This window comes from Excalfactoria chinensis, chromosome 4 (genome assembly GCF_039878825.1).
Source record: "Excalfactoria chinensis isolate bCotChi1 chromosome 4, bCotChi1.hap2, whole genome shotgun sequence".
Lineage (NCBI taxonomy): Eukaryota > Metazoa > Chordata > Aves > Galliformes > Phasianidae > Excalfactoria > Excalfactoria chinensis.
Window position 1 is genome coordinate 51,649,775 of NC_092828.1, and position 26,587 is coordinate 51,676,361.

General features: G+C 35.1%; 1 protein-coding gene across 2 annotated transcripts in view; it reads left to right on the top strand.

Annotated features, from left to right (window-relative positions):
* The window catches only part of SEC24B (SEC24 homolog B, COPII coat complex component), a 42,193-nt gene that overhangs the window by 12,247 nt on the left and 3,359 nt on the right, over positions 1-26,587 (top strand). The window contains exons 4-23 of one of the 2 annotated variants that reach the window (XM_072336204.1): positions 4,849-4,953; positions 7,831-7,911; positions 9,500-9,681; positions 10,307-10,491; positions 11,626-11,728; positions 12,642-12,768; positions 13,374-13,483; positions 14,400-14,512; positions 15,894-16,012; positions 16,366-16,421; positions 16,722-16,928; positions 17,490-17,613; positions 18,216-18,374; positions 18,825-18,998; positions 19,665-19,775; positions 20,388-20,563; positions 21,793-21,930; positions 24,065-24,169; positions 24,944-25,036; positions 26,332-26,435. In XM_072336204.1, the coding sequence (XP_072192305.1) occupies positions 4,849-4,953; positions 7,831-7,911; positions 9,500-9,681; positions 10,307-10,491; positions 11,626-11,728; positions 12,642-12,768; positions 13,374-13,483; positions 14,400-14,512; positions 15,894-16,012; positions 16,366-16,421; positions 16,722-16,928; positions 17,490-17,613; positions 18,216-18,374; positions 18,825-18,998; positions 19,665-19,775; positions 20,388-20,563; positions 21,793-21,930; positions 24,065-24,169; positions 24,944-25,036; positions 26,332-26,435 (2,572 nt within the window). The remainder of the gene's footprint in view (positions 1-4,848; positions 4,954-7,830; positions 7,912-9,499; positions 9,682-10,306; positions 10,492-11,625; positions 11,729-12,641; positions 12,769-13,373; positions 13,484-14,399; positions 14,513-15,893; positions 16,013-16,365; positions 16,422-16,721; positions 16,929-17,489; positions 17,614-18,215; positions 18,375-18,824; positions 18,999-19,664; positions 19,776-20,387; positions 20,564-21,792; positions 21,931-24,064; positions 24,170-24,943; positions 25,037-26,331; positions 26,436-26,587) is intronic. The other variant, XM_072336205.1, reaches the window with a different exon arrangement.

Below are 26,587 nucleotides of genomic sequence, written 5' to 3' on the forward strand. Positions count from 1 at the left end.
GTTTTTTACTTTTTCCTCCTCTGTTTGATCTCTTCTGGTTGTATATTGTTGCTGTCTTTGCCTTCATTACTGGCGCTCACGTCTCATCCTTTTAAAACACTACCCTTAGTTCTCTTAAAAAAGTTGTTCACTATTCTGACATCTTAGAAGAAGGGCTTAAAAGTATCTTTTGTAATCGATCTGTTGCAAAATCAGATATAAACTAGCAGTGGTGGAGTTGTTTTCCTAATGCCTAGCTGCCAGCTCTGAGCTCCTGTTGAAAGCTATTGCAGGAGTTCTGTGGGAGAACACAGAGGCCCTTAGTAAGCTTCTTCCTGTTCTCATGTTGGTGGTGTCTTGATACAGAGTGGGTCTTCAGCCTTCTGCCTTGCTAATGTAGCTGTGATATTTTGAGTTGCCTTTTAGGATGTTTAGTATCTCTGTTCCTAGTAGTCTTAATTTAATTTATTGCAATGTTTTCTTTCTTGCTGTGTTTTCTTCTGGTAAATTCAGAATTTTAAATCTTTATGGAAAAACAACTTGGAGTGCAGAGTAGGAGTAGATACTGGTTTTAGTTAGAACAAGGTGATATAGCTGGCCTTCAAAATAATTCTCAAAACTGTAGTGTTTGGCAATCACAGTGTGCTTGTCATTTTTAACTTTCAGAGTACTCCGACACCCATGTCTAAACTTCTCCTTTACTTCCGTTTCTTCCTTTGTTCCTGTGGAGTGAGGAATCTAAAGAAATAATTTCTGTGAAAAAGATAGAATCAATTCACAAAGATAATTATTCATTGCTACCAAGTGCTATGTACAGTGTACTATTTTAAGGAAAATAAATCACTTTTCAGAGCTGTGCTTGATTCTTGCACAGTTCTATAGATTGTTTTGGTACTGGGTAGAATTTAGTTGTACTGAAGGTGTGTTTGCTAGAACAAAAATGCTGCTTAACTTCCAAAGAAACAGCGTAATCCTACTGCAGATGAGAAAAAGAACTTAGTTGTTTAATTTTGCTTGCCTTAATGGGTAATGTATATATACCACATTATCACTGTATAAATATATATGTATATGTATTTTATATGTATGTATATATATGTATTTATGCGTTTTCTGCAGTGATTCCTAAATAATGTACCTTATTATATTTCCAAGATTATTATTCCTAATTAATATGATGGTTATTATAGTCATTATACTAGTATTATTAATTATTAATACTGCTGAACTCTGCACTAAATTCAAAATCATTAATGTAAGTAAAGGTTAGTGCAGTATGTAGCTGGATGAGCACTCTTCCTAACCAGTGCTATGTGTATATCAGGAATGCGTAGCTAAGTCATCAGGTGCTTGCAATGAGCTAATTGTATTTACTTTATTGTAACCAGTAATTAATCGGTCTCTCATCAAACATAAATTTCTACTTTTAGGCAGTGATATTTTTGTAAGCATTAGGAGGCTTTCTAAACTTTTTTTCAGTTAGTTTCTATTTTAGGAGTCTGAAATACAGAATGTACCCTTGGAATACCTTTTTAGCACCAATTAAGTGTGATAACTTCTTTTGTAGAAATTAACCTACTGAAAAAAATTGAACATATCTTCTGAATATTTCTCTGGGTTGTTAGAATTTCACATGTGTTTCTGATACAGTGACAAAATTAACTGCTTTTATCCCAATAGCAGTGTTGTCTACATGGAAAACTTCTAGAAATACAGTTCGTGTTATTTTAAGTCTGTTTCTTTGTTTTTAAACCCCTCTGCAGGCATTCTTACGTAATTGTTTAGTTGGGTAAGTTATTACAGGGGGGAAAAAACACCTAAAATGTGTTCAGGCCTGCTTTGTCTTAAATATCCATACTGATGTATGCAGATAAAAGTAATCTACTTGAAAATGGCATCCTAGAAATGGACTTTTGTGTGCATATATGCTTTCTGGTTATTGTTTATATACTCCCTTATGTTCTGTGCTGTTGAGAGGAACTGATGAATAACTGAAAATAATACAAAGCAAAGAAAAAGAGGAGAGTTCACTTAGTAAATTTAGTATTTGTAATATTAAAGTGTTCTTATCCTCATAGCATGTGCATTGAAAGTATAAGGCTTATGCAACTGAAGATCTTTAAAATATAGTCTATTTTTGCATGTCCTTATTTCCTTTTCATTTCTGGTGAGGCCTCTATTATGAAACTTAACCTACATAAGCGTACACTTTATGTTTCAAAGTCTTTTATTGTATGAGTGGTTGTTACTTAAAATATCTAGATAATTAGTTAGTTTCATAGACAGACGAGTTCTTAGTATAGGTTAGCACCGTCCTTCCTTTTTTAAGCGAGGAATTTTTAAGACTGGAAGATCTTAACAAATTATTGGCTAATGTAAACGAGACTCAGCGGGATGGGTTATCACATCACAATGAGTTATGATAATGCTTGAATTGCTGTGTTCAGCCACCCATGCCTGTCCTTCCGTTTCCTTCTCCCATGTGCTGGCCTCCTGGTTGAGCCACTGGGCTGTGAACCAGAGTGAGGGGCTTCTGCACCCGAGGTTGACTTTTTAAATGAAGTTATTTTTCAACCAGATCAGTTCATGGATTTGTTGGTGTGGCTGAACAGTTGTGTTGGCAGAATGCGGCAGTATCTTAAAGGCAGAAATCTGTAGTACTGATGGCAACAGAAATAAAAACAAATGAATCTACCCAAGCTGGTAAGTTAGAGTTAAGCCAGCCCTGCCTCCCGACTTCATAATGTCCTTGTAGTTTCTTATTACTAAATTACTGTCATACACATATTTTCGTTTATCTGCAGTATTCTTTCTGAACCACATCTTGTCTTCATTTATGTGACCAGTGACTGGAAAAGTCCTAGAATTAGGAATCTATTGACTTGTTTGTTTTTTTTCCCCAACGCTTTATAAAGCTTCCAAAGGGGCACAGTAGAATGACTAATTCATTCCTTTCATTTGCCTGTGCTTGGAATTTTTGCATTGGTGTGTCCTTTTCAGGTAGATCTACTTCCCTTCTTCCTCTGTGATATTAGTTAGGAATCTGTCTATGCACTTGTGCTGTGCTTCTTCATTGTGACTTCTGTTTCTGTTACACTTCAGATTTTTTAACTCTTGTTACCTTTCCTGTTCTGTTTTTTTACGTATTACTTGTATGTTGGTGATCTTAAGTTGATTTTTCTCCTTCATTATGATTTAATTGTTCTATCTTATTTATCAAGAGTTTTCCTAGGCCTGAGAAAAGTATGTGGTCTCTTCAGCTATAATCTCTTTGGGGACAGAAAAAATTCTGTTTTGTTTTGTATCCTTATCCACGTGCATTTGGTAGCCTTCATAGGGCATGGGAATGCAAAGCAGCAGTGTTAACAGTACAGAGGAACTGTAACATCATACCTTGCTCGTCTTCATTGCTTCCTACTTATATTGAGGAAAAACTTGGTTGGGGTTGTAATAATGTTGATGTGCTAGATGAAGGGAGATACTGTCAGTCACTAATCTCTGTGTGGAAGATACAACTTCCCAAGAATGCTATGATAAACCTTTGCTCTGTTTTCTTTTTACATCCACTGCGTATTGATGCTCTTTGCCTCGACTCTGTTGTTTTTCTTAAGTGAAATTGAAGCAGTGCTTTGTTACTGCTAACGTGGGGAGGGGGGGGGAGGAGCACATGGAAATAACAGCATTTGTGCTTGATATTTTACTTAAAAAAAAGGTTGATGTAGTAGAATTCAGTTTGGAGTTGGGATTAATAAATACCATGATGGTTTCAGATTGTTTAATGTAGCCATGACACTTCTGTAGTGCTATTTAGTGTTAAGATTTAAAAAAAAAAATACTCTAGTGTAATGGTGCCACTGTTTATATGGGAATTAGAATCCCGAATTCCTGACTTTTGAAGATTTAGGTCTTGTTGTAATGGTCCACCAGATGGCTGGGAGGAGAAATTATGTTTCCTCTTAGTGTGTCTCTTTCTGGCTGCAAATGTATTTCAAAAACTGTCCTAACCCTGTCCCATGGCAAAGGAAACTTAAGAGTTCTTGGAAATGTTTAGGCTTAATTAGTAACATTGTGCATTCATTACAAAATACTGCAGTGTGCTTTACTCTTTTTAAAGTGATATGTGCATGTGCTGCTTTTGTGTATTGTTCACATATGTTTAAGTATTGTATGTGTACGGTTTGGAGCTGTCTATGAGTTGTCATCAGGTCTTAAACACAAATGGTAATTTTGAAGTATTTAAGTATGGGTCTACAAGCTTGAATTTAGGCACCGATTCTAAAATAACACGATGTTCTCAGGTTTGCCTGAAATTTCACTTACATTTCACTGAATGTGTTGCTGAAGTGTAGGTTTGTATTCTTACACATTGTAGCAGCAGTATGTTTCATTAATTTCTGACAGCTTTCACACTTCCAACGTGAATGCCTCTTGCCTTATATAGCAACTGTGTCAAGTAAAACTTGAGTATCAATGCCTTTGTAACATAATTTAAAATTACCTGGGAAGGAGTATATTTATGTACAGATGTTGCTTTATGTAGGCATTCCAGGCTAAGCTGATATTAACCATGTATCCTGAAAGTCTGTGTGTATATACTTTACACACACAGATGCAACACTTTCTGCTAACTTCTGTGTTACTAATAATACTTCACTTGCTCACTAAAAACTGCTTCTGCTGTACATAGTTCATAGATCAGCTGTGGGTCTGGTTCTCTAGATGGTATAGGGTTGTACATTCAACTGTTTGCATGTTGGGATTTTCTCTGTAATGGCTAATATCTCTCACTTTTATTGCGATGATTTGTGACTTTTGTTTCTCATCTTTCCTGTCTGTCTGATTCTTATGTTTGTGCTTTCCAATTCACAGGCATGCAGTATGGTGGATATGTTAATAATCAAGCTAGCTCTGCACCAACTCCCTTGTCATCAAGTTCAGATGATGAGGAAGAGGATGAGGAGGATGAGGAAGCAGGTTGGCTTTAGCTTTACACCAGTATCTTATTCTCTCCCTACTCAAGTTTGGTTCCATATTTCCTTCCCCTGCAATTATTTTTCTTTCTTTAAGACAGAAAGTTTTAAGTTAACTAGAAAATTCCAAAACATTAAGTACTATTGCAAACAAAAAGGAATTTGGTAGTGGTCATTGAATGTTCTGTTTCTTTTCATGTTAATATCAGATGTTTAATGTGTCTCATTAAGTAATATTCACAGCTTAAAAAACTCAGTGAGTTTTAGTATTTTTATTTTAAGTAAGTTTTAAGTTACCAAGTGAAGACAGCAATATACAGAACTGTAGATTGATCTTAGTTTGCATGCCATTTTTATAATATTAAACAGCATTTACCTGGTTGCCCATTCTGTGTATAGGGAAGCCTTACAATTAAGGTAGTAAAGTATATATTGAAAGATTTTAAGTTTGAGTTTTTTAAGACAATCATATAATCTATTTCATTTTTCTTTTTTTTCCTCTTTCATTATCTCTGCAGCTCAGACACATGAGGTTGAGTTTTAACCTGCTTGCTTTGTGGCAACCTAAATGCATTTACTGTTTCTTAGGAAGCAGTTTGACCTGCTTGGTTAGGCTCTTGGCTGCAAGACTTCTGTCTGAATTTGTCAGAACTGACTGGTTTTCAAATTCAGTGCTTCTTTGCCACCTTAATTTCTTGAATGGCAACTATTTCTTCCAGCTTACTCAAGGAAAAGTTTGCTTTGGTGGTTGTGAGGCAGATGCTGTTTGAACTCCGCTTTCTAAAGAATACAGTTTTGTTTTTTTTCATGCAGGGCTTTCTGCTGAATTTTTTGCAGGAAAGTATGTTTGCCTAATTCCCACTCCCCCCAAAGCTTCTTTTAAAAGGCTGTGTCAAAGTTGTATTTATTGATCACAATTTTTTTCCTGTATCTTGTTCTCCACACCAACTAGAGACTAAATTTCCTTACACTCTGCCATTCTAATTTCTGGAGTTCTGTACTTCCGTTAAAGCCTGAAGTCTTTGAGCTATTTTTGTTTTCAAAATTCACATGCAAAAGAGTGAAAGGGCGAAGCATAATTTGCTTAACTAATGTGTTTCCTGTTTTATGCTGTCACCAGGGGTTAACGTATATTATAATAGATCTCTTGCTCAGGCTGTGTCAGTGGTTTTATGCCAACCAACAACAGGTGTGTTGTACATCTGGTTGTCTGTGTTTATGTAGGTTCTCAAAGCTTTTTTGTACTTGGACCTTGACTACCTTGCTAACTGTGTGAAGGCTTAAGTTACATTGATGTAAATAACTAGGTAATTTCAAAAGCATTTTGTAAGTATCACCTCTGCCTAGATAGTGTCTATAATTATTTCTATTTTTTAATTCTAAAACTTTTTTTCCCCTTTTTCCTAGTCTTCCTAGTGAAGAGCTATTGGAGTTTATTTTAAGTATAGGGCAGCTATTTAATTTTGTGGAAGTTCTTATGTTTTTATTGAGGGAAAATGGTGAAATTTTAGATGCGTGTAGCTGCCTTAGATTCCAAAGCTATTTCTTATCTGCAGGGAACTGTACAACTCATTGTTCTAGTAGTAAACTATGTAGTTTCCAGAGGAGAGTAGGGCATATATTAGTTTCTGTCCTCGATGGTACCCTGACTACTATAAGTGTTACAAAATTTCAGCAGTCTTAAAAAGGAAAGACCTTGTGTGTAAGCTCTTCAGTAAGTATATGGGATGCTCTGAAGGGAGTTCTTTTGTTAGGCAGATGCTGTTTGTGCTTCAGAATATCTGAGATTGTAGTTTAGCTAAAACATCTCCGTATGTCAAAAATGCTGCTTGATTTTATTGATATTGGGTTTTTTTTGTTGTTTTTGTTTTTAGTAGAAGCAGAACTAAGCTGCATTATTTTTGTTTCCAGCATGCATTGGAAATATTTTCTTATTTTCTGTGTTAGTCACTGTGCTTTCTCTTGCCTGTTCCAGCTGAACTTGGGAAGCATATAGTATTTATTTTTTGTAATTCATTCTGTCATTAATATCTTCCAAGGATAAAGAACAAATTAATTTTATGTGCAACTGTATTCTAAATGGATTTCATTTTGTGACTACAGCTTATTGTGGAGAAAAATGTCTAACTAGTAACATGGTGATTAAATGGGGAATCTTGAATTAGTCTTACATGTTCAGAGTTGTGCACGTATCTTGATGTTCTTTTGGAAGGCAGAACAAACTCTTCTCATCTAGTGAAGAACAATGTACTTAAACTCTTAAGTGTTTATCTTGTTGACCTAGTAAAAGCATATTTTGACTTCTCAGTAGTAGGACATAGCAAAGCTGTGCCATGCATGAAATAATGAATCCAGTTTCCTTCCATTTCTAGAACACAAAATAAGGAAACAACAAAACCACCAAAAACCCAACCATGCTGGTACATTGGTTCAGTTTAGCCTGAAGTGGGGATTGTGCGTGATCACTCTGAAAATGATGGGAGTCTTCTATTGTTTGGAGCTGTGAAGGAAATCATGGCAGTCTGTCTTTAAAATGTTGTACATCACTTTGTTTCATGTAATCCAGAAAGAATCAATTGGAATTAATTTTTTATTATTATTTCAAGAAGCAATTTATTTGCATTGTTTTTGTCCTACCGTGTATCTCTTTTGCCATTTGTTTCTAAAAATGTGTTGATTGTTCATCTTTTCTTCGCCCTCCGTTTTGCAGTGATAATAGCTTTCAAATCCTAGGGCTACAGTGTTTGTTGTTATTGTGTGGTTGTTGTTTGTTTGTTTGAAATAAATCTTCACGGTTCCTTAACAGAGTTTTTAGAAAAAAAAAATCTCAAAGATTTACCATTTGATTCACCTCAGTTTTTGTTCTTGTTTTTTTTTCTAGCACTTGATAGTTCTTCTACTACTAGCAGTGCGTCTCCTGTTCTGAACAATTATGATGCCCTGGAAGGAGGTGGCTATCCAGGTAATGCTGTTGCATGTGAATTCTGAATTGTTCGTTTTAATTTACTTAAGTATCTACTGTCTGTGATTTATTTTTTTTCCCCCTTTCTGATGTTGATTATTGTCAATCATTGAGCAGGTGAGATGAATTACCTTTCACCTTTATAGGATCTAGGGTAGATTTCAGAGAGATCAAGCCTTGCTTTGATTAGTGCTGAAAGTATGCTCTGTGTGAAAGCAGTCATCTTTCTCTTAAGTTTTGCTGTGTGCCTGATTGTGTTGGCTTAGGAGCTGATAGTACTTGACGTGCACCATTGAAGTTTTGGGAGAGCAAAGGTAGCAGTTAGCAAAGATGGTTGGATCAGGTTACTTTGAAAAGCATAGATGGTGTGTTGCTTATTTTTATCTTTACAAATATCAGGAGTGTTGGGTTTGTATTGTATGATCTACCTCAGTCTTCAAATCTGTCATTTTGGGAGCAGGTGGCAAGGGTACTTGTAGGTATGTTAGTCAATATTGTGATATATATTATTATATTGTAAATACCAAATTAATTTGGGGGATCTGATCATCTAAGAATGTCACAGTAGTTTGCTTAGCTTAAGGGTTCTTGTGTAAAGCAAAATCTATCAGGTAAAATCTTGATACTGCTCTTTCTGTATGGTCTAGTTGGTGCAGTAAGGGCAGAAGAGGCGCGACTGCACAAGTATGAGTTTTAATTTTTCAGGTAATAAACACTTTGATCCTGCTGAAGGCTTATTCTGAAAACAGCTCATTCCTTTTGTTTTCCTCAAAGAACAGCAGGATTAACTTATTTTTATTTTTACCCCACCCATCTGAACTGTTTGAACCAAAGCTAGTTTCTTAGAGGTTGGTGTTGTTTTGTTTTTTTTTTAGGTGATTCACATTAAACTTTTCTTCAGATTTTACCAAGCCTGAATTTTTCTGAATCTTATCTGATTTTTGAAAGCATTGAATTCAAGAGAGTAGTGTTGTTGTATTTTTTATTTCTATTTTTTTATGGCTGTCACATTTTCTGTGGGTTGAGGACTGTGTATTGCTTTCATTTTAGCCTTTATCATGAGAGCAAGCTCTGTTGCAGGAATAGACAGGAGGGACATGGGTATCTTCAAGAAAAGCACTGTGTCTATATGTAGGGGTTAATTCTTTCATCTCAGAGTTATTTTTTAAGTGTGTTTGTAAGTAGCTAGAGAAGAGACTAAGCATCAGTGGTAAATCCTGGACATAACATAGGTAGAAGGGTGTATGAAGGCGGCTTTTGTTTTTTGTCCCCTTTTAATTGAAAAACTCGTCATTTTAAAACCTACGGAGGTTTCTCTGTTTGTTTTTTGTAGAATGACGTTTAGAAATTTTGGATAGTAGATACATAAGTGTGTGGTTATCTTCTCATGTATAACCCCTTTTGCCATCACCTGCAGTAGATGTAGTTGCTAATGGATTATTTATGTGATCAGTGCAGATAAAATCTTGGTGGGTAAGGCAAAAATTATAAATGGGAAAAGTGCTGTTTAAATGCATTCAGGAGTTGATGTTTTAACCAGGAAACTGAAATACTGTTGAATATCTGATGGATATTTCTGTTCTTCCAGAGACACGCTCTGTGAGCAGTAGCCCAGTTCCTACTCCACCAGCCCCTCAAACATCCAAAACTTCTAAGCCCTTTGGTTATGGATATCCAGCATTGCAGCCTGCCTACCAAAATACAGCACCACCTACTCCCGTGCAGCCCACTAATCCAAGCCACCATCCTGGGTTTCAGCATTATCCACAGGTTTGTATTTTCGAAAGTTATTTGATGTAACAAGAAGTCTCTTCTTTTTCTTTCTTTTCAACATTTTATGTTTATAATTTGTGAACTAGTAAATGCTGAGTGTCATGCTGATCTCGTAGCTCTGACTTTCTTGGAAGGCTTTTGAACTGAAATTTGAAGTATGTTGCCAAATAATGAAGCATAACCACTCCACTTCTATTAATTAATCCAGTTATTAATAGCAGCTATGATTTTAAGGTTTATCGTTCTAATGATCTGTACTTTATTAATGAAAGCAATAAGGAGAGGTCTACTTACACCAGTGAACCATCTTGCATGTAAAATGTGGCCTGGAGTCCAGATGAAAAAGCTCCTCAAAACTGGAGTTCATGATGTGGCTCTGCTGGTGTCAAAGATCACCAAACACTTGTGTACCTGGTTCCTATTAGCAGTGCAAAGAAGTGTGTGTGAAGGCATGTAGAAAACCAAGCCTACGGATTCGTATACACTGCTTTTTCTGTAATAACCCTCAGCAAGCAAATGTCACCAAAACAAGAAGATTTAAGATAGTTATGTAAACATGACTGTATGCTTATCAGCTTGCAATGCTCTTGGGGCGTTTTTTTTTTCCTTTTTTTTTTTCCAGCAATATCCGGGTGTGAACCAGCTGTCCTCTTCCTTAGGAGGGTTAAGTCTGCAGCATTCTCAGCAGCCAGAAGGCTTAAGACCTGTAAACCTTACACAAGATAGAAATATTTTACCTGTATCTTCAGTTCCAGCTCCTGTGCCGAACTTGAATTCTGATCTTAGAAAATTAAACTGCAGTCCTGAGTAAGTATACTATGTCTAAAAGAGTGTGTTACATGCTTCAGTGATGACTTACATGTTTTTTTTGATATTACAAATAATTATAAGCAGGCTACTATTTTGAAATCTTTGTAATAGTATAATCCCCTTTACTTGAAAGTAAGTTTATCCTCTGCATTCTTACGCAAAACTTGAAGTTGTCCTGCCATCAGCATGCTTTGTATGTAGTATGAGTGTAGCTTTCTTGTTAAAACATGAAGAAACCTGCTGCATCTTTGCCTTCTGTTATCCTTCTTAAAATAAATAAAAGAATACATACCGAAACACCTTGACATCGAATTTTTTTTGGAATATTACATAGGATTTTGTTCCAGAAAACTATGATGATCATACCTTAATATACTAAATTGAGTATGTTCAACCATTGTAATACTGCAATTACGATGAATACTTTTACCTCCAATTAACATCCATCTGCTATTTTAAGTCAGGTGCAGCTCAGAATAGTGAAAATTTCTTTCCCCCCAAACACTTTAATTCTAATTAGAAAAAGATAGGTATTCACTGCTCCAGATTAACTCATATGACTGCCCTACTAGCTATGCATGTTCCCACCAGAAAACAGATCAGAAATGAGGATCTCAAAATCAGTCTTAGGCATGGAGCACTGTACAGTGTTGTTGAAACTTTGGGTTTCTTTTATACTACTTCTAATTTGAGATCAGTCCTGTATGTTGCATTGCATGAATAAAAGAGGTTTTGATTGTCTCGGTATTTTAGATACTCTTCTGCTGGTTTCTTACATGAATTTTGCTTTCTTGGACTAGTGAACGCTGGATTCCTTCTTTAGTTCCCTCATTAACAAAAAATAAGATCTTGAGAATGAACGCAACCTGTCATTTTAAATTGAACGTTACATTTAAAGCAGTTATTTCTTTGTTTCAAGTTTGTTTTGCTGTATATATGCTATTAAACTACTTAAGTGATGTGCAGTCTTTTTCGATTATTCTGAAAGTTTTCTTCTAAGTCCTTTTCCATTACTTTTTATATCAGTTTCGTAAAATATAGGTGTTCTTAAATTTCAGAGTTCTTTAAAATCACGAGTTAACACAGTGTTTTTTGCATGTTTAAAAAAATATCATTTTTATTTCTTTTCAGTTCATTTCGATGTACACTGACAAATATCCCACAGACACAGGCTTTGTTAAATAAAGCTAAACTTCCTTTGGGTTTGCTGCTACATCCCTTCAGAGACTTAACGGTAAAGTAGCTTACGTTTTTAGTATATATAGTATATATATTTAATACACTTTAATATCCTTTTTGGATCAGACAGGATAAGATATGTGACCTATAATTGCTAAATTTAACAGAAGATGTAAAAAGAAAGAAAAAGTTTGGAAATTAAAAGAGAAGGAATTGAAACCTTGAAATTGCTACTTCATTGAAATTGGTAAGGGAAAAGTTTGGGACTTGCTCTGCTATTTTATTTTTTTCCCTTACTGTTGAAATGGCAAACAAAGATTTGTTTGCCAGTGGTTTTCTGGAGCTCTGAATTGAAGTTTTGAGTGTGAGGGTCAAGACCATAGGGCAGTTTTTGAGAAGGTGTTTACAGTGCTTTCTTGAAAGGCAATGTTAACATGACAGCATTTATCATGCCAGTAATACAGGCAATAGATGCTACACACAATATAAGATTGAAAAATTGGAACTGTGTTCAGGCTGTTGAGTTGCTGCTCCATTCCATCTAGCTTGTTTACAATTATGTAGAAAGGTTGATAACTTATCTGAATACACCTTTTTTTTTATTTATTCCTGTGAGTTGTTGGGCATGTAATGTTTGCTGTCTTAGCATCTGTAGTCACAAATTTGTCCTTTAGTAACTAATCATGCTGTAATGGCCGTATTATTGTAACTGACTAATTTTGTTTAAAAGGGGTATGGTGTCTAAGATTAATGAATTTGGATTAAGATAATTGCTGTTATTACTTTTACTGATTTTAAGTAGATGTTTAATAGGCATTGTTACACACTGTGAAAATGGTCTAGGAAAGATAATAAAAGATGATATAATGTCTAGGCTTTTGAAGCTTTTATACACTGTGCTGCACAATAAAGGTCTTCATAAAATGTGTTATCTACCTTTGTAACAACTTTGTATTCTTTCTTTTTAGCAATTACCAGTGATAACATCAAGCACAATAGTGAGATGCAGGTCCTGCAGGACATACATCAACCCTTTTGTTTCTTTCATTGATCAAAGGAGGTGGAAGTGCAATTTATGCTATAGAGTTAATGATGGTAAGTTTTGTAACAGATGCAGCTTGCGTTAATATATTTCTAGTATTTGCATTGCACCACTCCAATTTTAAGATTACTATCATTTTAATCTACTTCAGTGTAGAAGTAGATTAAAATGATAGTAATCTTAAAATGTTTTCTTTAAATATCTAGATATTTTCAGATTCTGTGCATTTCCTAAGAAAAAATATTTTTGCAATTCTATGGGAGGCTGAGGATGTAATCAAATTACCCCAATTTACTTGTGTAATAAAATCAGTTTACTCCATGTTCTGCCATTGTAATATACAACTGGAAGGATGATGACAGCTAAATACTGTGTGCAATGTAAACCAGATATTATGATAAGCAGTAGAGACTGAAGCTTGTTGTGAAATACTCTACTTGCATTCCTTCTTACAACACTTGGGTTGTGTTACTGTTGAAAATAAAGCCTCTTTTGTTTCTAGTTATTTAACTTCGATGCTGCATGGGATGTTTTTGTCGCATATTCTTAATGTGAATATTTTTTTTCTGTTAATAATTGAGATCTGTCTGTGTTCATTTCAATGATTGTTCTTATTTGCTAGCAAGCGTATAAATTCTGGAAACTTCTTTTTTCCTAGTTCCTGAAGAATTTATGTATAATCCTCTGACACGATCTTATGGTGAGCCACACAAACGGCCAGAGGTCCAAAATTCTACAGTGGAATTCATTGCTTCCTCTGACTACATGGTAATAAATGATTTTTTGTGGTGAGCTTTCGCAAAATTGCACGTTAATATGAATGTACTTGAACTTAACGTTGAACATGACATGTTGCTCTGGTGGTATGTAGCAAATTTCCTATGAAGGTGCTCCAAGACCAGAGAACACTTAAAGTTCATATTTATTTTGAGTTTTGGCAAATGTATATATTCAATCCAGTGCAGTTTAACATTGTGTAGTTTGTTTTGATTGTGGAGCAGTGTAGTTTCTAGATTTCCCCCACTTTGTGAAGAGGTCTTGAAAAACTGGTAGTGAAATAACAAGAGAGCTGGATTCAAATTATTATTATATTTCTAACCAGTAATCAACCTATGATTGCTGTAATAGCAGTCTTGTCTCAAAGGATGATAAACAAAGCTTGGAAATTGACCCTGCTCATAATGACATCAATAAATGCAGCAAAAGTAAATTGCACTTTTGAAATAGAATTGGAGCACTGTAGCCAAGATGTTTGGAATTGAATAAGTATAGCTTACTATGTAGTTGTCAGTAGACAATTTTTAGCACAGGATAATGTATTGTGTCGTCCCCATTTTGAAAGGTCAGTGATGTTTAGAAGAGTAAATTTTGTATCTGGAAGAAAAACTTGATGCTTGAGTTTAGTGTTGGAGGGAGAGTCTAACAAATTGGATTTTTGCTCTGAAAATAACGTTGTATACTTACTGCTAATAAGGATCATTAACCACTGAGAATTGTATTAAAAATGTATTTACCTGGCTGTTAATTTTATTCTTTGATATGATGCGTAGCTTGCATTATTCTGAACGTTGCCTTTGTCACCTTTCTATTGACTGAAGTTCTTTAGCATTTCTTTAACTATGATTTTTGATTTTTTTTTATTTGATTTTTTTTCTTCTTTTTTTTTTTTTTTTTTACTTTGTAGCTTCGTCCTCCTCAGCCTGCGGTATATTTATTTGTTTTAGATGTCTCTCATTATGCAGTGGATGCTGGATATTTGACAATAGTCTGCAATTCATTGCTGGAAAACCTAGACAAGTAAGAATATAAATAATCTTTTTAAATTAGCTAATAAGTGATTATGAACAGTAGTAGTAACCTACAGTTTTGAAGACAGCTTGCATGTGATGTTTAAATGAGCTGTCCCTCAGGGACAGAAGTTCATGAGATTCTGAAGTAAGATTCTGAAATGAAATGTTCGCATCTTAAAAACAAGAACAGCAATAATAAAAATAAAATAAAACACCCCAACCAAGAACAACAGAAATAATTAAATGACAGAGATTGGCCAGCCTTTATTTGCTGAAAAAGCTGAGGTGCTGCTTAATGAAATGTTGTAATGGCTAATGTGAGGCTGCTTAGTTGAACTGTACAGTCAGCTTGAGTTTTTTCAGCAGGACAAGGAGAAGTGGTTTTAAGTTGTAGGAGGGAAGATTGAGGTTGAATGTCAGGGGGAAATTCTTTACTATGACAGTGGTGAGGTGCTGGAACAGGCTGCCCAGAGGGGCTGTGGGGCTCCAGTCCCTGGAGGTGTTCAAGGTCAGGTTGGACGGGGCTCTGGGCAACCTGGTCTAGTATGTAGAGGCTGGTGGCCCTGCCTGTGGCGGGGGGGTTTGGAGATTCATGATTGTTGAAGTCCCTTCCAGCTTGGGCCATTCTGTGATTTTTAGATGTGTCTACCTGTGCCACCTTCTGTACGTCCCTCATTTTTGCACTGGAACAACATCTGGAATTTTTGTTGGTGCTTTTTGTGGGAGGACTGATGAACTTCATTATGCTAGTACCTTCCAAAAACTGATATGCATCGTATGGAAGCCTTTCTTTGGAAATTCTTTTCCACAGTGACTTATTAGGAAACTTAAAATTTTCCTTTTTGATAAAGATACCAGTATGTACATAAAATTCTTCACTTGCAAATACTGTATTAGTCTCTGTTCAGAGTTTCATTTTTTGGAAAAATCATAAAATCCCATGTGTTTATAATGCCATACGTAAGAATACGGTCCATGGGATAAATATTTATGTTGAACTGAAGAGGCTGGATTTTAATTTAGAGGTATTCTGTCACTACACAAGCAAATAGAGGGGTTTTTTTTAGAATCATAGAATCATTAAGGTTACAAAAAAGCTCTAAGATCATCTGGTCCAGCTGAGAGCAGAATGCACTGTTTTCTGTAGGACAGTTGAGAAGACTACCTTCTTGTAAGTGTCAGTGTAATGCATGAAACACCTGTTCAGAAAACACTGAAGAAGTATTGTGTTCATGCTTCAGGTCTTATTCTCTCACTGTCCTTTTCTGTTCCCGTTTTACCTTAGTAAGTGAACTGATTAACATTAGCAAAATCTGTATATACGCATATTCTTTGTGAGTGAGAAATTTAGAGCCTAATAGTTGTCTTTGTCTTCTACTAATGCTTAGGCTGCCTGGAGATTCAAGAACAAGAATAGGATTCATAACATTTGACAGCACTGTTCAGTTTTACAACTTGCAAGAAGGCTTATCTCAGCCTCAGATGCTGATTGTATCAGATATTGATGGTAAGTAACAAGAAAGTGGAGACAAATTTGTTAGGAGCTACTTTTTGTTTTCCCCTTCTAGTGGAAAAGATTGGAATGTCTTGAATATTCCAGTATTAGGTGAATTTTATTATATTTGTAGGGAATATATTTTTGAAAAGTAATCATAGGCTATCTACCAAATCATTGGTGCTTAAAAAGTGAACATCAAATATTAATTTTACTTTGAACTGAAGCTTTGTAAAGGTTACTTATCTCTCGGAAAAGTAGATCCTATTTGGTGGCAATTACAGCTGTGAGCAATGAAATGTTTTGTTCTATTTTAATGTTACTTGTTCTTTCTTTATGAACTTTTTTTTCCTATTTCTCTACAGATATTTTCCTACCTACACCAGATGGCTTACTAGTAAACCTCCATGAAAGCAAAGAGGTATGGTTACTCAAAATAAGGTCATCACAGTTAAGCAGTTAAATATTCAAAATAAAAGTTCCTTTTAAACTTTGAATTCAAGACTGTCTTCATAATGTGTAAATGTAATGTTACTTTCTAGTTATAAAAAATATTACACTTTGTTTGGCACACCATTTTTTAAAGCTACAATTTTGTTTTCCCAAATCAAAGCTAAGCTAAACTCTTTGGTATTGATTGTTATGGCACTACAACATTTTAGAAATAGCAGAAAATCTGCCGCTTGCAAATCTCATAAAGAGCTTTTAATCTGTTTTGCAGCTAATAAAAGATCTGTTGAACGCACTACCAAATATGTTCACTAATACACGAGAAACGCACAGCGCCTTGGGCTCTGCTCTTCAGGCTGCATTTAAACTGATGTCTCCAACGGGAGGTCGGATATCTGTTTTTCAAACTCAGTTACCGTCTTTGGGTGCAGGGCTTTTGCATTCCAGAGAAGATCCCAATCAAAGGTCAAGCACAAAGGTATAAAAACTTAGTTATACATCTCAGGAGCCTAGTGACTGGATGTGTCTTTCTATCTTGCACAGCTTGCAGACCATTATTGCAGTTCACTAAATTTTAAATGCAGATTTCGTGAATATGTATAGTCACAAATTTAAGCATCCATTTTTGATATTGTGCATGAACTGTTCTTTGGACCTGTGGTCTGTAACCTTTCTTGATAAGAAAAGGAACCTGTGTGTGTATCTTCTCACTCCATTTATCATCAGCTTGGGTTTTGAATATATATTGACCTGTGCACTTTTAATGTGATTTCTTACTGTATTTACAAGGCCAACAACACTAGTATAGGTGTAATTATATTAACGTTTATTTGCTTGAGTGTGTAAACTTCTCTAAAGGGATTATAGCTGCTTATAAAGATGAATTAAAGTAATGTGCAACATAAAATTTTATTAAAAAGTGCCTGCAAAGAATTGCTTACAGGTAACTTGCTATTGAACAGTATGTCCATTGTTTCTGAATGTTTAAGGGACCACAATCAGTGTTCTAACTCTTTCCTGTGTAACATTTTCACCACAGGTGGTCCAGCATCTTGGTCCAGCAACAGATTTCTATAAAAAGTTGGCATTGGACTGCTCAGGCCAGCAGACTGCTGTGGATTTATTTCTCTTAAGTTCACAATATTCTGATCTAGCTTCCCTTGGTAAGGAGTAGTTAATACATGTATTTATTCCTTCCACAGTATTTGTCTCAGAAAACATGGGCTACTTAAGGAATTGTGTCACTCATTTTGCACTTCTGTAAAGGCAGTTAATACTGTGGAGGTGTTGACTTTGAAGTTGATATCAGTAAGGAACAGGAGTATTGGATTAGTGGTGTCAAAGACATTTTATTTTGAGATCTCGGGTTTAAATTAGAAAGTACTCTTCTACTCAAAAACATAAAATCCAGTGGCAGGAAATGAAGTTTAATCAGAGGGGAGAACTGGGAGCTGTTTTTGCCTTTCAGTATTAAACCAAAATTTGTCTCTGTACACACCTTTGTTTGATAGTGCAAGCAACCAATATTTGTACCCATCTTAGTTGCTGAAGGTACGTTGGGATGTTGAAGTAACTGTGTAATTAGGTCACTTCATGTTGAAGTGACTTACTGCTGTCTTCAGTGAACTGAGTCACAGACAGTTCTTGTACAGATGTAGCTCACATCAGGAAAAAGGTCAATATAGATGTGGCTTGCAAAACATTGTATGCAGTTTTACTTGACCTCATGATTCACCTGTTAACCATATATTTCTGTCCTTCACAGCTTGCATGTCCAAGTATTCTGCAGGATGCATCTATTATTATCCATCTTTCCACCATAGCCATAATCCTGCTCAGGCTGAAAAGCTGCAAAAAGACCTTAAAAGATACCTTACCAGGAAGATAGGTTTTGAGGCAGTTATGCGCATAAGGTGTACAAAAGGTATATTATAATTCTGTTATATGTGAGAAAGTTGATGTAAACATCTTCACTGTTATTTTGAGTGTGCTTATCTTTCACTGAAGAATAAGATATTTGGAACTTGTACAACAGCTGTTACATTAACATTTTCCATTTGGATAACAGAGGGGTTTTTGTATGTTTTCTTTATACAGTTAAGATTGCACCATTTCAATTTCAAATTAGTTGTAATGTGTAGTTTAAGAGAAGTAATCAATTTGGAGTGTTGAGAATTGGACACGAAATCTGCAGGATCATTTTGAAATGTCTAATGATTCATATAATAATTGATTCTTCTTAATATTTAGGGTAAACATTTTTGGTATACATTTCCATATTTTTAAAGATTGAGAACTATGGACTTCAGATATTTATCAGAATTTTTCACACTGTTTAATCATACTGTCTGAATTATTTATTATCTTCTTCTAGGTCTTTCAATACACACTTTTCATGGAAACTTTTTTGTCCGATCTACTGACCTATTGTCTCTTGCCAATGTCAATCCCGATGCTGGGTTTGCAGTACAAATGTCCATTGAGGAGAGTCTGACTGACACATCTTTAGCTTGTTTTCAAACAGCTCTTTTGTACACTTCCAGCAAAGGTAAAGAGATTCAAATGAATTGACTACTGTTAGTGCTTGTTTTGTTTTTAACATAATGTTTGTATAGCTAGTTCCATAGTTTTTTGTTTATTTTCATAGCCAGGGGGAATCTTGTCAAAGTTAGGGAGCCTGCTTGGCACGTTCAGTAAATCAAGCACTATTTTGATGGAGATAGTTAATTTATCTCTGTTTTACATAAAGTAATCTTACTGAGCAACTTTATTTAAAAGGCATACCATTGTTTTAAGCAGTAATGTGTATAACAGTTCATGCAGAATCAGAGCTAGAAGGGTGATGAACTTGAGACAGTTTCTAGTATTCTGAGTGGGCATAAAGAATAGCCACTTTCTGTTTCTGTTTGGAAGTTATCTTTCCAAAATTTGGGAATAGAAAGCTGCATACTTCATCAGTAGGGTCAAAACACTTAACTGTGAACACTGTAAACTGCTTTGTTATGAACCTGTTTTGAGTTATAATTCAGAAATGCTCTAAAGTATTCAACTTAAAGACAGGGATAGGAGATGATGATACAGCAAATTGCTGACTAGTGTGGTTTTTTTACAAAGAGCTTGTATCTTTATTGAGAGGAGATACGCTGTATCATCATTTGTGAATCATCTGCTACCAGTAGATATTTTGTGATGATACCTACTTTTTATTTTGTAGGTGAACGTCGAATTCGAGTGCACACACTTTGCTTGCCTGTAGTAAATTCACTGGCTGATGTGTATGCGGGAGCTGATGTACAAGCAGTTGTATGCCTCTTAGCAAACATGGGTGAGTACAGGTCAGAAAGATTAAAGTATCTTTTCTTCTGTTCTGTTTAAACAAAGTAGTGAATGAAGCCTGGCTGTTCCTTTTCCTGTTTGTTTTCCTTTGCTTCAAAAAGAAAGGAGCAAGATGAAAGTACTTCTGACATTCTCTTCTCTGTATTAGTTCACTATATTTGTTGGATTAGGAGTCTTGCTTATCCCCTACTTGCTGGTCACATGTAGCTGCTTCATAGGTTGGTCTGCCATTGAGTGTGTGCAGCTCTGTGCAGAATTCTAGTGTATGACAAATAAATTAGGAAAAAATGAGTAGTACTTCCATATGTTCTTGTAAATGTGCATTTAGTCCAGCAGGTGGCTTCCTCCAACCAAAAGATTTGTAGCCCTTCGCAGGGAAAAGTGAATCTTAAGTTGCCCTAACCACTGTGCTACTGAAGTGATGGGAGAAAATGTATCTGTATATCACAGATTAAATATATTGTTAGAACTCCTCAAGATTGGGATGAGGCCAGCATGGTGCTTTTTTTTTCTTTTCACTTGAGCATCATGAAACTGAGTTTCTGTATGGCGAAGTGAACAAATAAACTCTAGTAACTTCTTGTATGCTTCTGTCCAACAGCTGTGGATCGCTCAGTTTCATCTAGTCTTCCAGATGCAAGAGATGCCTTAGTTAATGCTGTGGTAGACTCTTTGTCGGCATATATGTCAACTGCCTCAAACCTGCAGCAGTCTATGCTGATAGCACCAAATTCCCTCAAGTTGTTTCCGCTCTATGTTTTGGCTCTTCTCAAACAGGTGTGTATTTGCTGGTGCTACTGATGTTTGATTCATGGTTCGATTTGAGTAATTTTTCACCTAGATCAATTAATGTCTGTCTTATGCTATGATTATCAAATTATTATTTTATATATTATATATATATTTGTATTTTAATTGAACTTGCAAGATTGAAACAAAAAATAGCTTACTTTAAATTATTAGTGTCAGAACAGGTTTTTGTTTTATTGATTTTGTAGTTCTTAAGTTTTTGTTTACTGTGTGTATATATAATATATATTAAAAAGTTATAGTAACAGTAATTCGCAGGTTTTTGGCAACTAATGAATGCTGCCCAAAGGGATTGTTGTAAGCCATTTACTAGTAATTCACTATATTTTATGAAGAAGAAAACCAATAGTTTTCAGTGCATATTCTTTGTACTTTCAGGTACTAAGAAGGAAAATTAGTTATAGAAGCAAAAGGGAAAAGGGAATATTTTAAAGTTATTGTAAAAATAGTTACTACTTTTTTTTTTTAATGAAATATCTTCATTTTTTGTTAAAAAAACTCATTACTTGCTTATAATGAGAGCTTACCACGGGGTTTTATCTCCAGTAAATCTCTTAGCCATAAGAATGTTGTTTGATAGTCGACTGTTCTTTCTTATTACAAACAAAGCTTTATGTGAGTTCAGTTGGAAATCTGATTGTAATCATTTTTCCCTGATGTAGTGATGACTTTAGTGACTATTAAATTGATTAGGACTTTTAAACCAGAGTGGGGAAAAAAAACAATCATTTAGTATCAGGAGAGTCCATGTAAAAGACTGAGTAGAAGTAAAAGGGGCTGTGGAAATAACTAGTTCAGCATAGTTTTATAATTATCTCTGTTAACAATAATAAATGTAAAATAGAAGAAAACTGAAACTGGAAGAAAAAAAACGACTGGCATGTGTAGCTTCAGTAGAGAAGTGAATTTGTATTTTAATTATAGGAATATTGATCTGCATTCGGTCAGGTGCTTTCTTCATTGTGTTGTTTCTCACAGCAGCTGTTTACCAGTTTGATTAAATTCATAATGCTGTTCTATTCAATTTGAATTTGAAGGAATTTTCTAGTGTGGAGTTAATATTTTGTAATAAAATGTTGATTATCTAATGTGTCTGATACAGGCGTGCTTGATGCTACTAGAATTTAGGAAATAGACTGTTTGGAACTGACATAAAACACAGGACTTGTGTAACAACGTTGTGTTTTTTTTAACAGAAAGCTTTTAGGACAGGCACTAGTACACGCTTGGATGATCGTGTTTATGCAATGTGCCAGATAAAGAGTCAGCCTCTTGTTCACTTGATGAAAATGATACATCCCAACCTGTACAGAATAGACAAGTTGATTGATGAGGTAATGTATGAAGCCTAACCTGTAACATTTTCTGGTGTAATGGAATGTCTTTTAAACTTTAATGTGTTACAGTAATTTATCTGAAAGTCATAGTAATGTAAACCAGGCGTTTTTCACGTGGTGTGTGCTGAGGAGAACTTTTGTTTTTCATCATCTTGTTTCGATGACCACAATAATTCCACGGTTTTCAGTCATATAGAATCTCTGCTTTCTTTATGCATTAGATGCATATCCAGTGTGTTTCTGTTTTAGAGCTGTCTGGGGAGAAATGGGTGAAATATAATGGGTACAGAATACTTGTTCTTGTGTACTGAAACCAGATCAAGCTGGCTGGAGTAACAAACTTAGTTGTTTCTGTGCTGTGGATGAAGTCTGGAATATGGAGATCAGACTTATTAAATATTTTAAGAACAAAACTAGTTTTTACTTGTGTGCCCTCTAGAGGTAGTCTAGGAAATGAATGTATTTTTTTTAGTGGTAAGAAGTAAGATGGGATTTCATTTATAAGCAAAGGCAGCTGTAACTGAAAGTAAGTTAGTTGTGTTTTTTATTGTTCTCATGAGATTGATTAGTCATACTTAGTTACAGCCCTAATACTAGCTTTGATAAAAGAAAAACAACCAACATGTAAGACATGAAGTGCCGCTCTGCTACACTAGAGGGCTCGAATCCCGGGAGTTGAACTCAATGATCTCTAAGGTCCCTTCCAACTCGCACGATACTATGATACTATGACTTCATTTTTAAGTAGCATAGGAGCTTATACAGACAATTGTGTACTTGCTCTGGCTGTTAATATTGTTCAGCACAACCTGTAAGCTATTTGCCATGTCAAACTTCCTTTTAAATTACTCTGTAAATTCACAGTATTCTTCAGCGGACTTGATTCATCAGTCTTTTCAGCTTTTTAATTTTTGTTCCCCTGTATTTGAGAAGCCAAGTTCAAGTAGCCCTATTGAGATTGTTTCAACACAAGTTCCATTAACAGTGCTGTGTTTCAGTGTCTGAGCGCCGCAAATAAGTAACACAAACAAAAAACCCAACAACACAGCAATGTCCTTGGGAAATTCAATTTTATTTGCAAAGAATTTCAGATTAGTTGCTTCCAGTGGAAAAAATAAAGTAAAATAGGGTCTATCTTACCTACTGATATTAGTTAAGCCTCATCTTAAATTATGTAAAGGATCTGCTTTTTAATACTAGTTCAGTTTGAAATATTAGTGAGAAATGCTGCTCTTAAATCTCTTTCTTTATGTGTAAGCTTTAAAAATACTCAGTTCCTGAGCTATTATAAGCATAGTCTGGAACTTCTGCAAGTGAACTCCAGTAGCTTGATTTTCATATTTCCATATAAATCCTGATTTCTTTAGAAATATAATAAGGAATTTTTTTATGTTGTGAGGTTGGTTTTTTTTGTAGTCTTGTTCAGTGTGGTGATGTGTTTTGCCTCTAGAATATGTTTCTCCCTATGTGATTTACAAAATGTTTCACAGGTTCTTCATAGCTATTTAGCTTTATCACATCCTGTTTTAATCTGAAATATAGCTGGATGTTGTTTTGGCTTGTTGATTTAAGTTTTCTTCAGTATTGCTCTAGCAGAGTGTTTCATCAAACCAGTCTTAGTGCTGCATAGACAAGCCCATATGTTGCTTTTAGCTACCTCTAACACGTCGGGGAGGATATTGAATCACAAAACTGGAATGCAAAATACTGAATCCTTGTTAGGAGTAGAATTTGATATTATTTTCTTCTTTTGCAAAATTTGTTTAGTGAAGTGGAATGCAATGAGAAAATCTATGAAGGTTGATTGCAGAAAATTTTGTTTAAGTATAGGATGAGTATTTTGAAATCTTGGTAATTCACAGCATGAAAAAGGTTGCATATGTGCTTTAACAAACTTATCATCTAAAAGAAAGATTAATATAAAGCAAGCTTCATGTTAAATGGCACGTTAGAATTTGTTGATGCAGATATGATCATTGTAGATTTAATGTAATATTTTTTACATGAGAATGCTCAAAATGTTTCTGGAGATTACCTTTGCTTTTTCCTCTTTTGTCACATTTGACAAAAATAATGATGTAAGATTTTTTTTTTTATATTACTGTGTTACTGTCTGTTGTTTTCTTTACAGAGTACAATACATGTAAATGACAGAGTTGTTCCTCAGCCTTCTCTTCAGAAGTTATCTGCAGAGAAGCTGACAAGAGAAGGAGCTTTCCTTATGGATTGTGGTTCAGTAAGTTACTAGTTTTATATACTCAAGATGCATTTCAAATTGTTAAAAGCAACTAGTTTTCAACATTAGTTCCAGTAAGAGTCTTTCATATTTTGGTCTGGAATATCTATAATAGAGATTGTTTATTAAGTTTTCAAAAGTTCACTTATTCATGCTAAATAAATTGGCCGAGAGTTCCTATCAAGTCTTGTAGCTGGTCACCAGCTGGACTTAACTCCTTTAGCCACCACCCACTGGACACAGGCAGTTCCTTACCCAAAGAAGGGTATACCTGTCCAGGCCAATTTCCCCAGGGGAATACTGTGAGAGGCAGTCATAAAGGCTTTGTGGGAGTCTAGGCAGACTACATCAACAGCCTTTCCCTCATCTACCAGTCTGGTCACCCAGTTATAGAAGGAGATGAGGTTGGTCAAGCATGACCTGTCCTTCCTGAACCCGTGCTGGCTGGGCCTGATCCCCCGGATGCCATGCATGTGTTGTGTGATTTCTTCCAAGATGATTTGCTTCATAACTTTCCCTGATGTTGAGGTCAGGCTGACATATTTGCATTTTAACCTTTTTTTAAAAAACATTTAATGATCTTTCTCCAAACAGTACCAATTATTGCTAAGTTAGTATTGAATTAATGAATATAGAAGTGGACTGCAACTGAAGCTCTCAGATGATAAACTTGCATGAATAGTGTTTCCTGGTAATATTGAAATTACTTAACTACTTGTCTCCTCTAAAATGCAGGTACTAACCTTTATTTAAACTGATTCTGATATCTTACAGAGTTTTTATATTTGGATTGGAAAAAACTGTGATAACAACTTCATAAAAGATGTCCTTGGATATCCAAACTATGCGTCAATACCCCCTAGAATGGTAAGCATTTAATGCTTTAGCACTTACATTTGGAATCTATTTCATCTAATTTTTGTGCATTGTCAGTTTAAAATCATGTAATTGAGAATTCAGTATAACTCACTGTCTAACCTCTTGTCCACTCCATAGGATGCAGGAGTTGTCAAAAGCTTTTAAGGAAAGAATGTGTACACATCACATGTTCACTGAATGACAAAAATTGTTCAATACTTTTACTGCCTTGGGAATTTTTGTGGGTTTGTTTTTTTTAAATGCATGTGGACTCACAAAAATAGTGTGGTATTTTGCTGATAATTTTTCTTGGACCTTTTTTAAGATACTTCTGAGTAAAGTTCTGAATGGAATTGTTACGTTTGTGATTTCTGAAAGCTAAATCAAAATGTGTTTTTGTAGAAGTGCATAGGATGAAATTTCTTGCTCATAGAGCTTGAATAGCATGAAGGGATAGAGCAAATGAAATTGGAAGTTATGAGAACAGGTCAAAAAGATTGGTGAGCATTTAGACTGCTACAAAATTGAATGCTTTTTAAGGGTTTTCTGTTTTGTTCATATTAGCAACTTAAAATTGTTTCCTTATATTAACTGGTGGTAGAATTAGTTGACAGTGTCTTCAGGAAAAAAACGAAAGGTTGGTTAAGAAAATATCAGATGGTTACACAGCATTTACTGTAATGAGAGAAATAGACTAGTAAAACTTCTCATTTTTGCTTTTAAACTATATCCTTCATTCATTTACTACAAAGGCAGCAACAGAGCTATTTTTAAATGTGTGTGGAGTTTTTTCACCATATTAGTCATCTTAAGTTGTATCAACCCAAGAGGCAATATATTTATCTCAGTGAGTGACTCAAGCAAGCTGATGTTTGGTTTTAATCCATTCACCATCAAATAGTCAGCTGTCATCTTCGCAAACAATTCTGATTTTGTTTCTTTGTCTTTTATTCCACCTCTCAGTAGTGTAAAAGGCAACACAGAGGGACATGATTGACAAGGGAAGAAAGCAGGAAAAATGAAAGAAGCATTTTAAAAAAGATTATTTATTCAATAAACTCGCTTTCTGAAGTCTTTGACACTTAAAGGCAACTTAGGTTAAAGGTGTATTACTTCCTGTAGAACAGACAAACACAAAAATTCTGTACTTAAGCTAAAGAGAAAATATGCCTATGTAGTATGTAGTAATCTTGTAATAAAGATGGTGGCTGTTTTGTCACTGGGTCATATCATGAATATCAGGATCTGTTTATTAAAAGATTTTTAATGATAAAAGATAACTTCTTTCCATTTCTTTTAACCAGACGCAGCTTCCTGAAATAGATGCACTTTCTTCAGAAAGGACACGGTCTTTCATATCCTGGCTTAGAGACAACAGACCTTTAAGTCCAGTTCTTCAAGTAATAAAGTAAGTATTTTACTTAGATACTGAGTAATTATTGGCAAGTTGAATTTACAACTTGTAGTTGACGCTGATGAAAAGTTGTAGTATCTAGACCAGAAGAAATTGCATACGGTTCCTTCTCCAGATGATATCATGTTGTTACCTAAAACCCCATC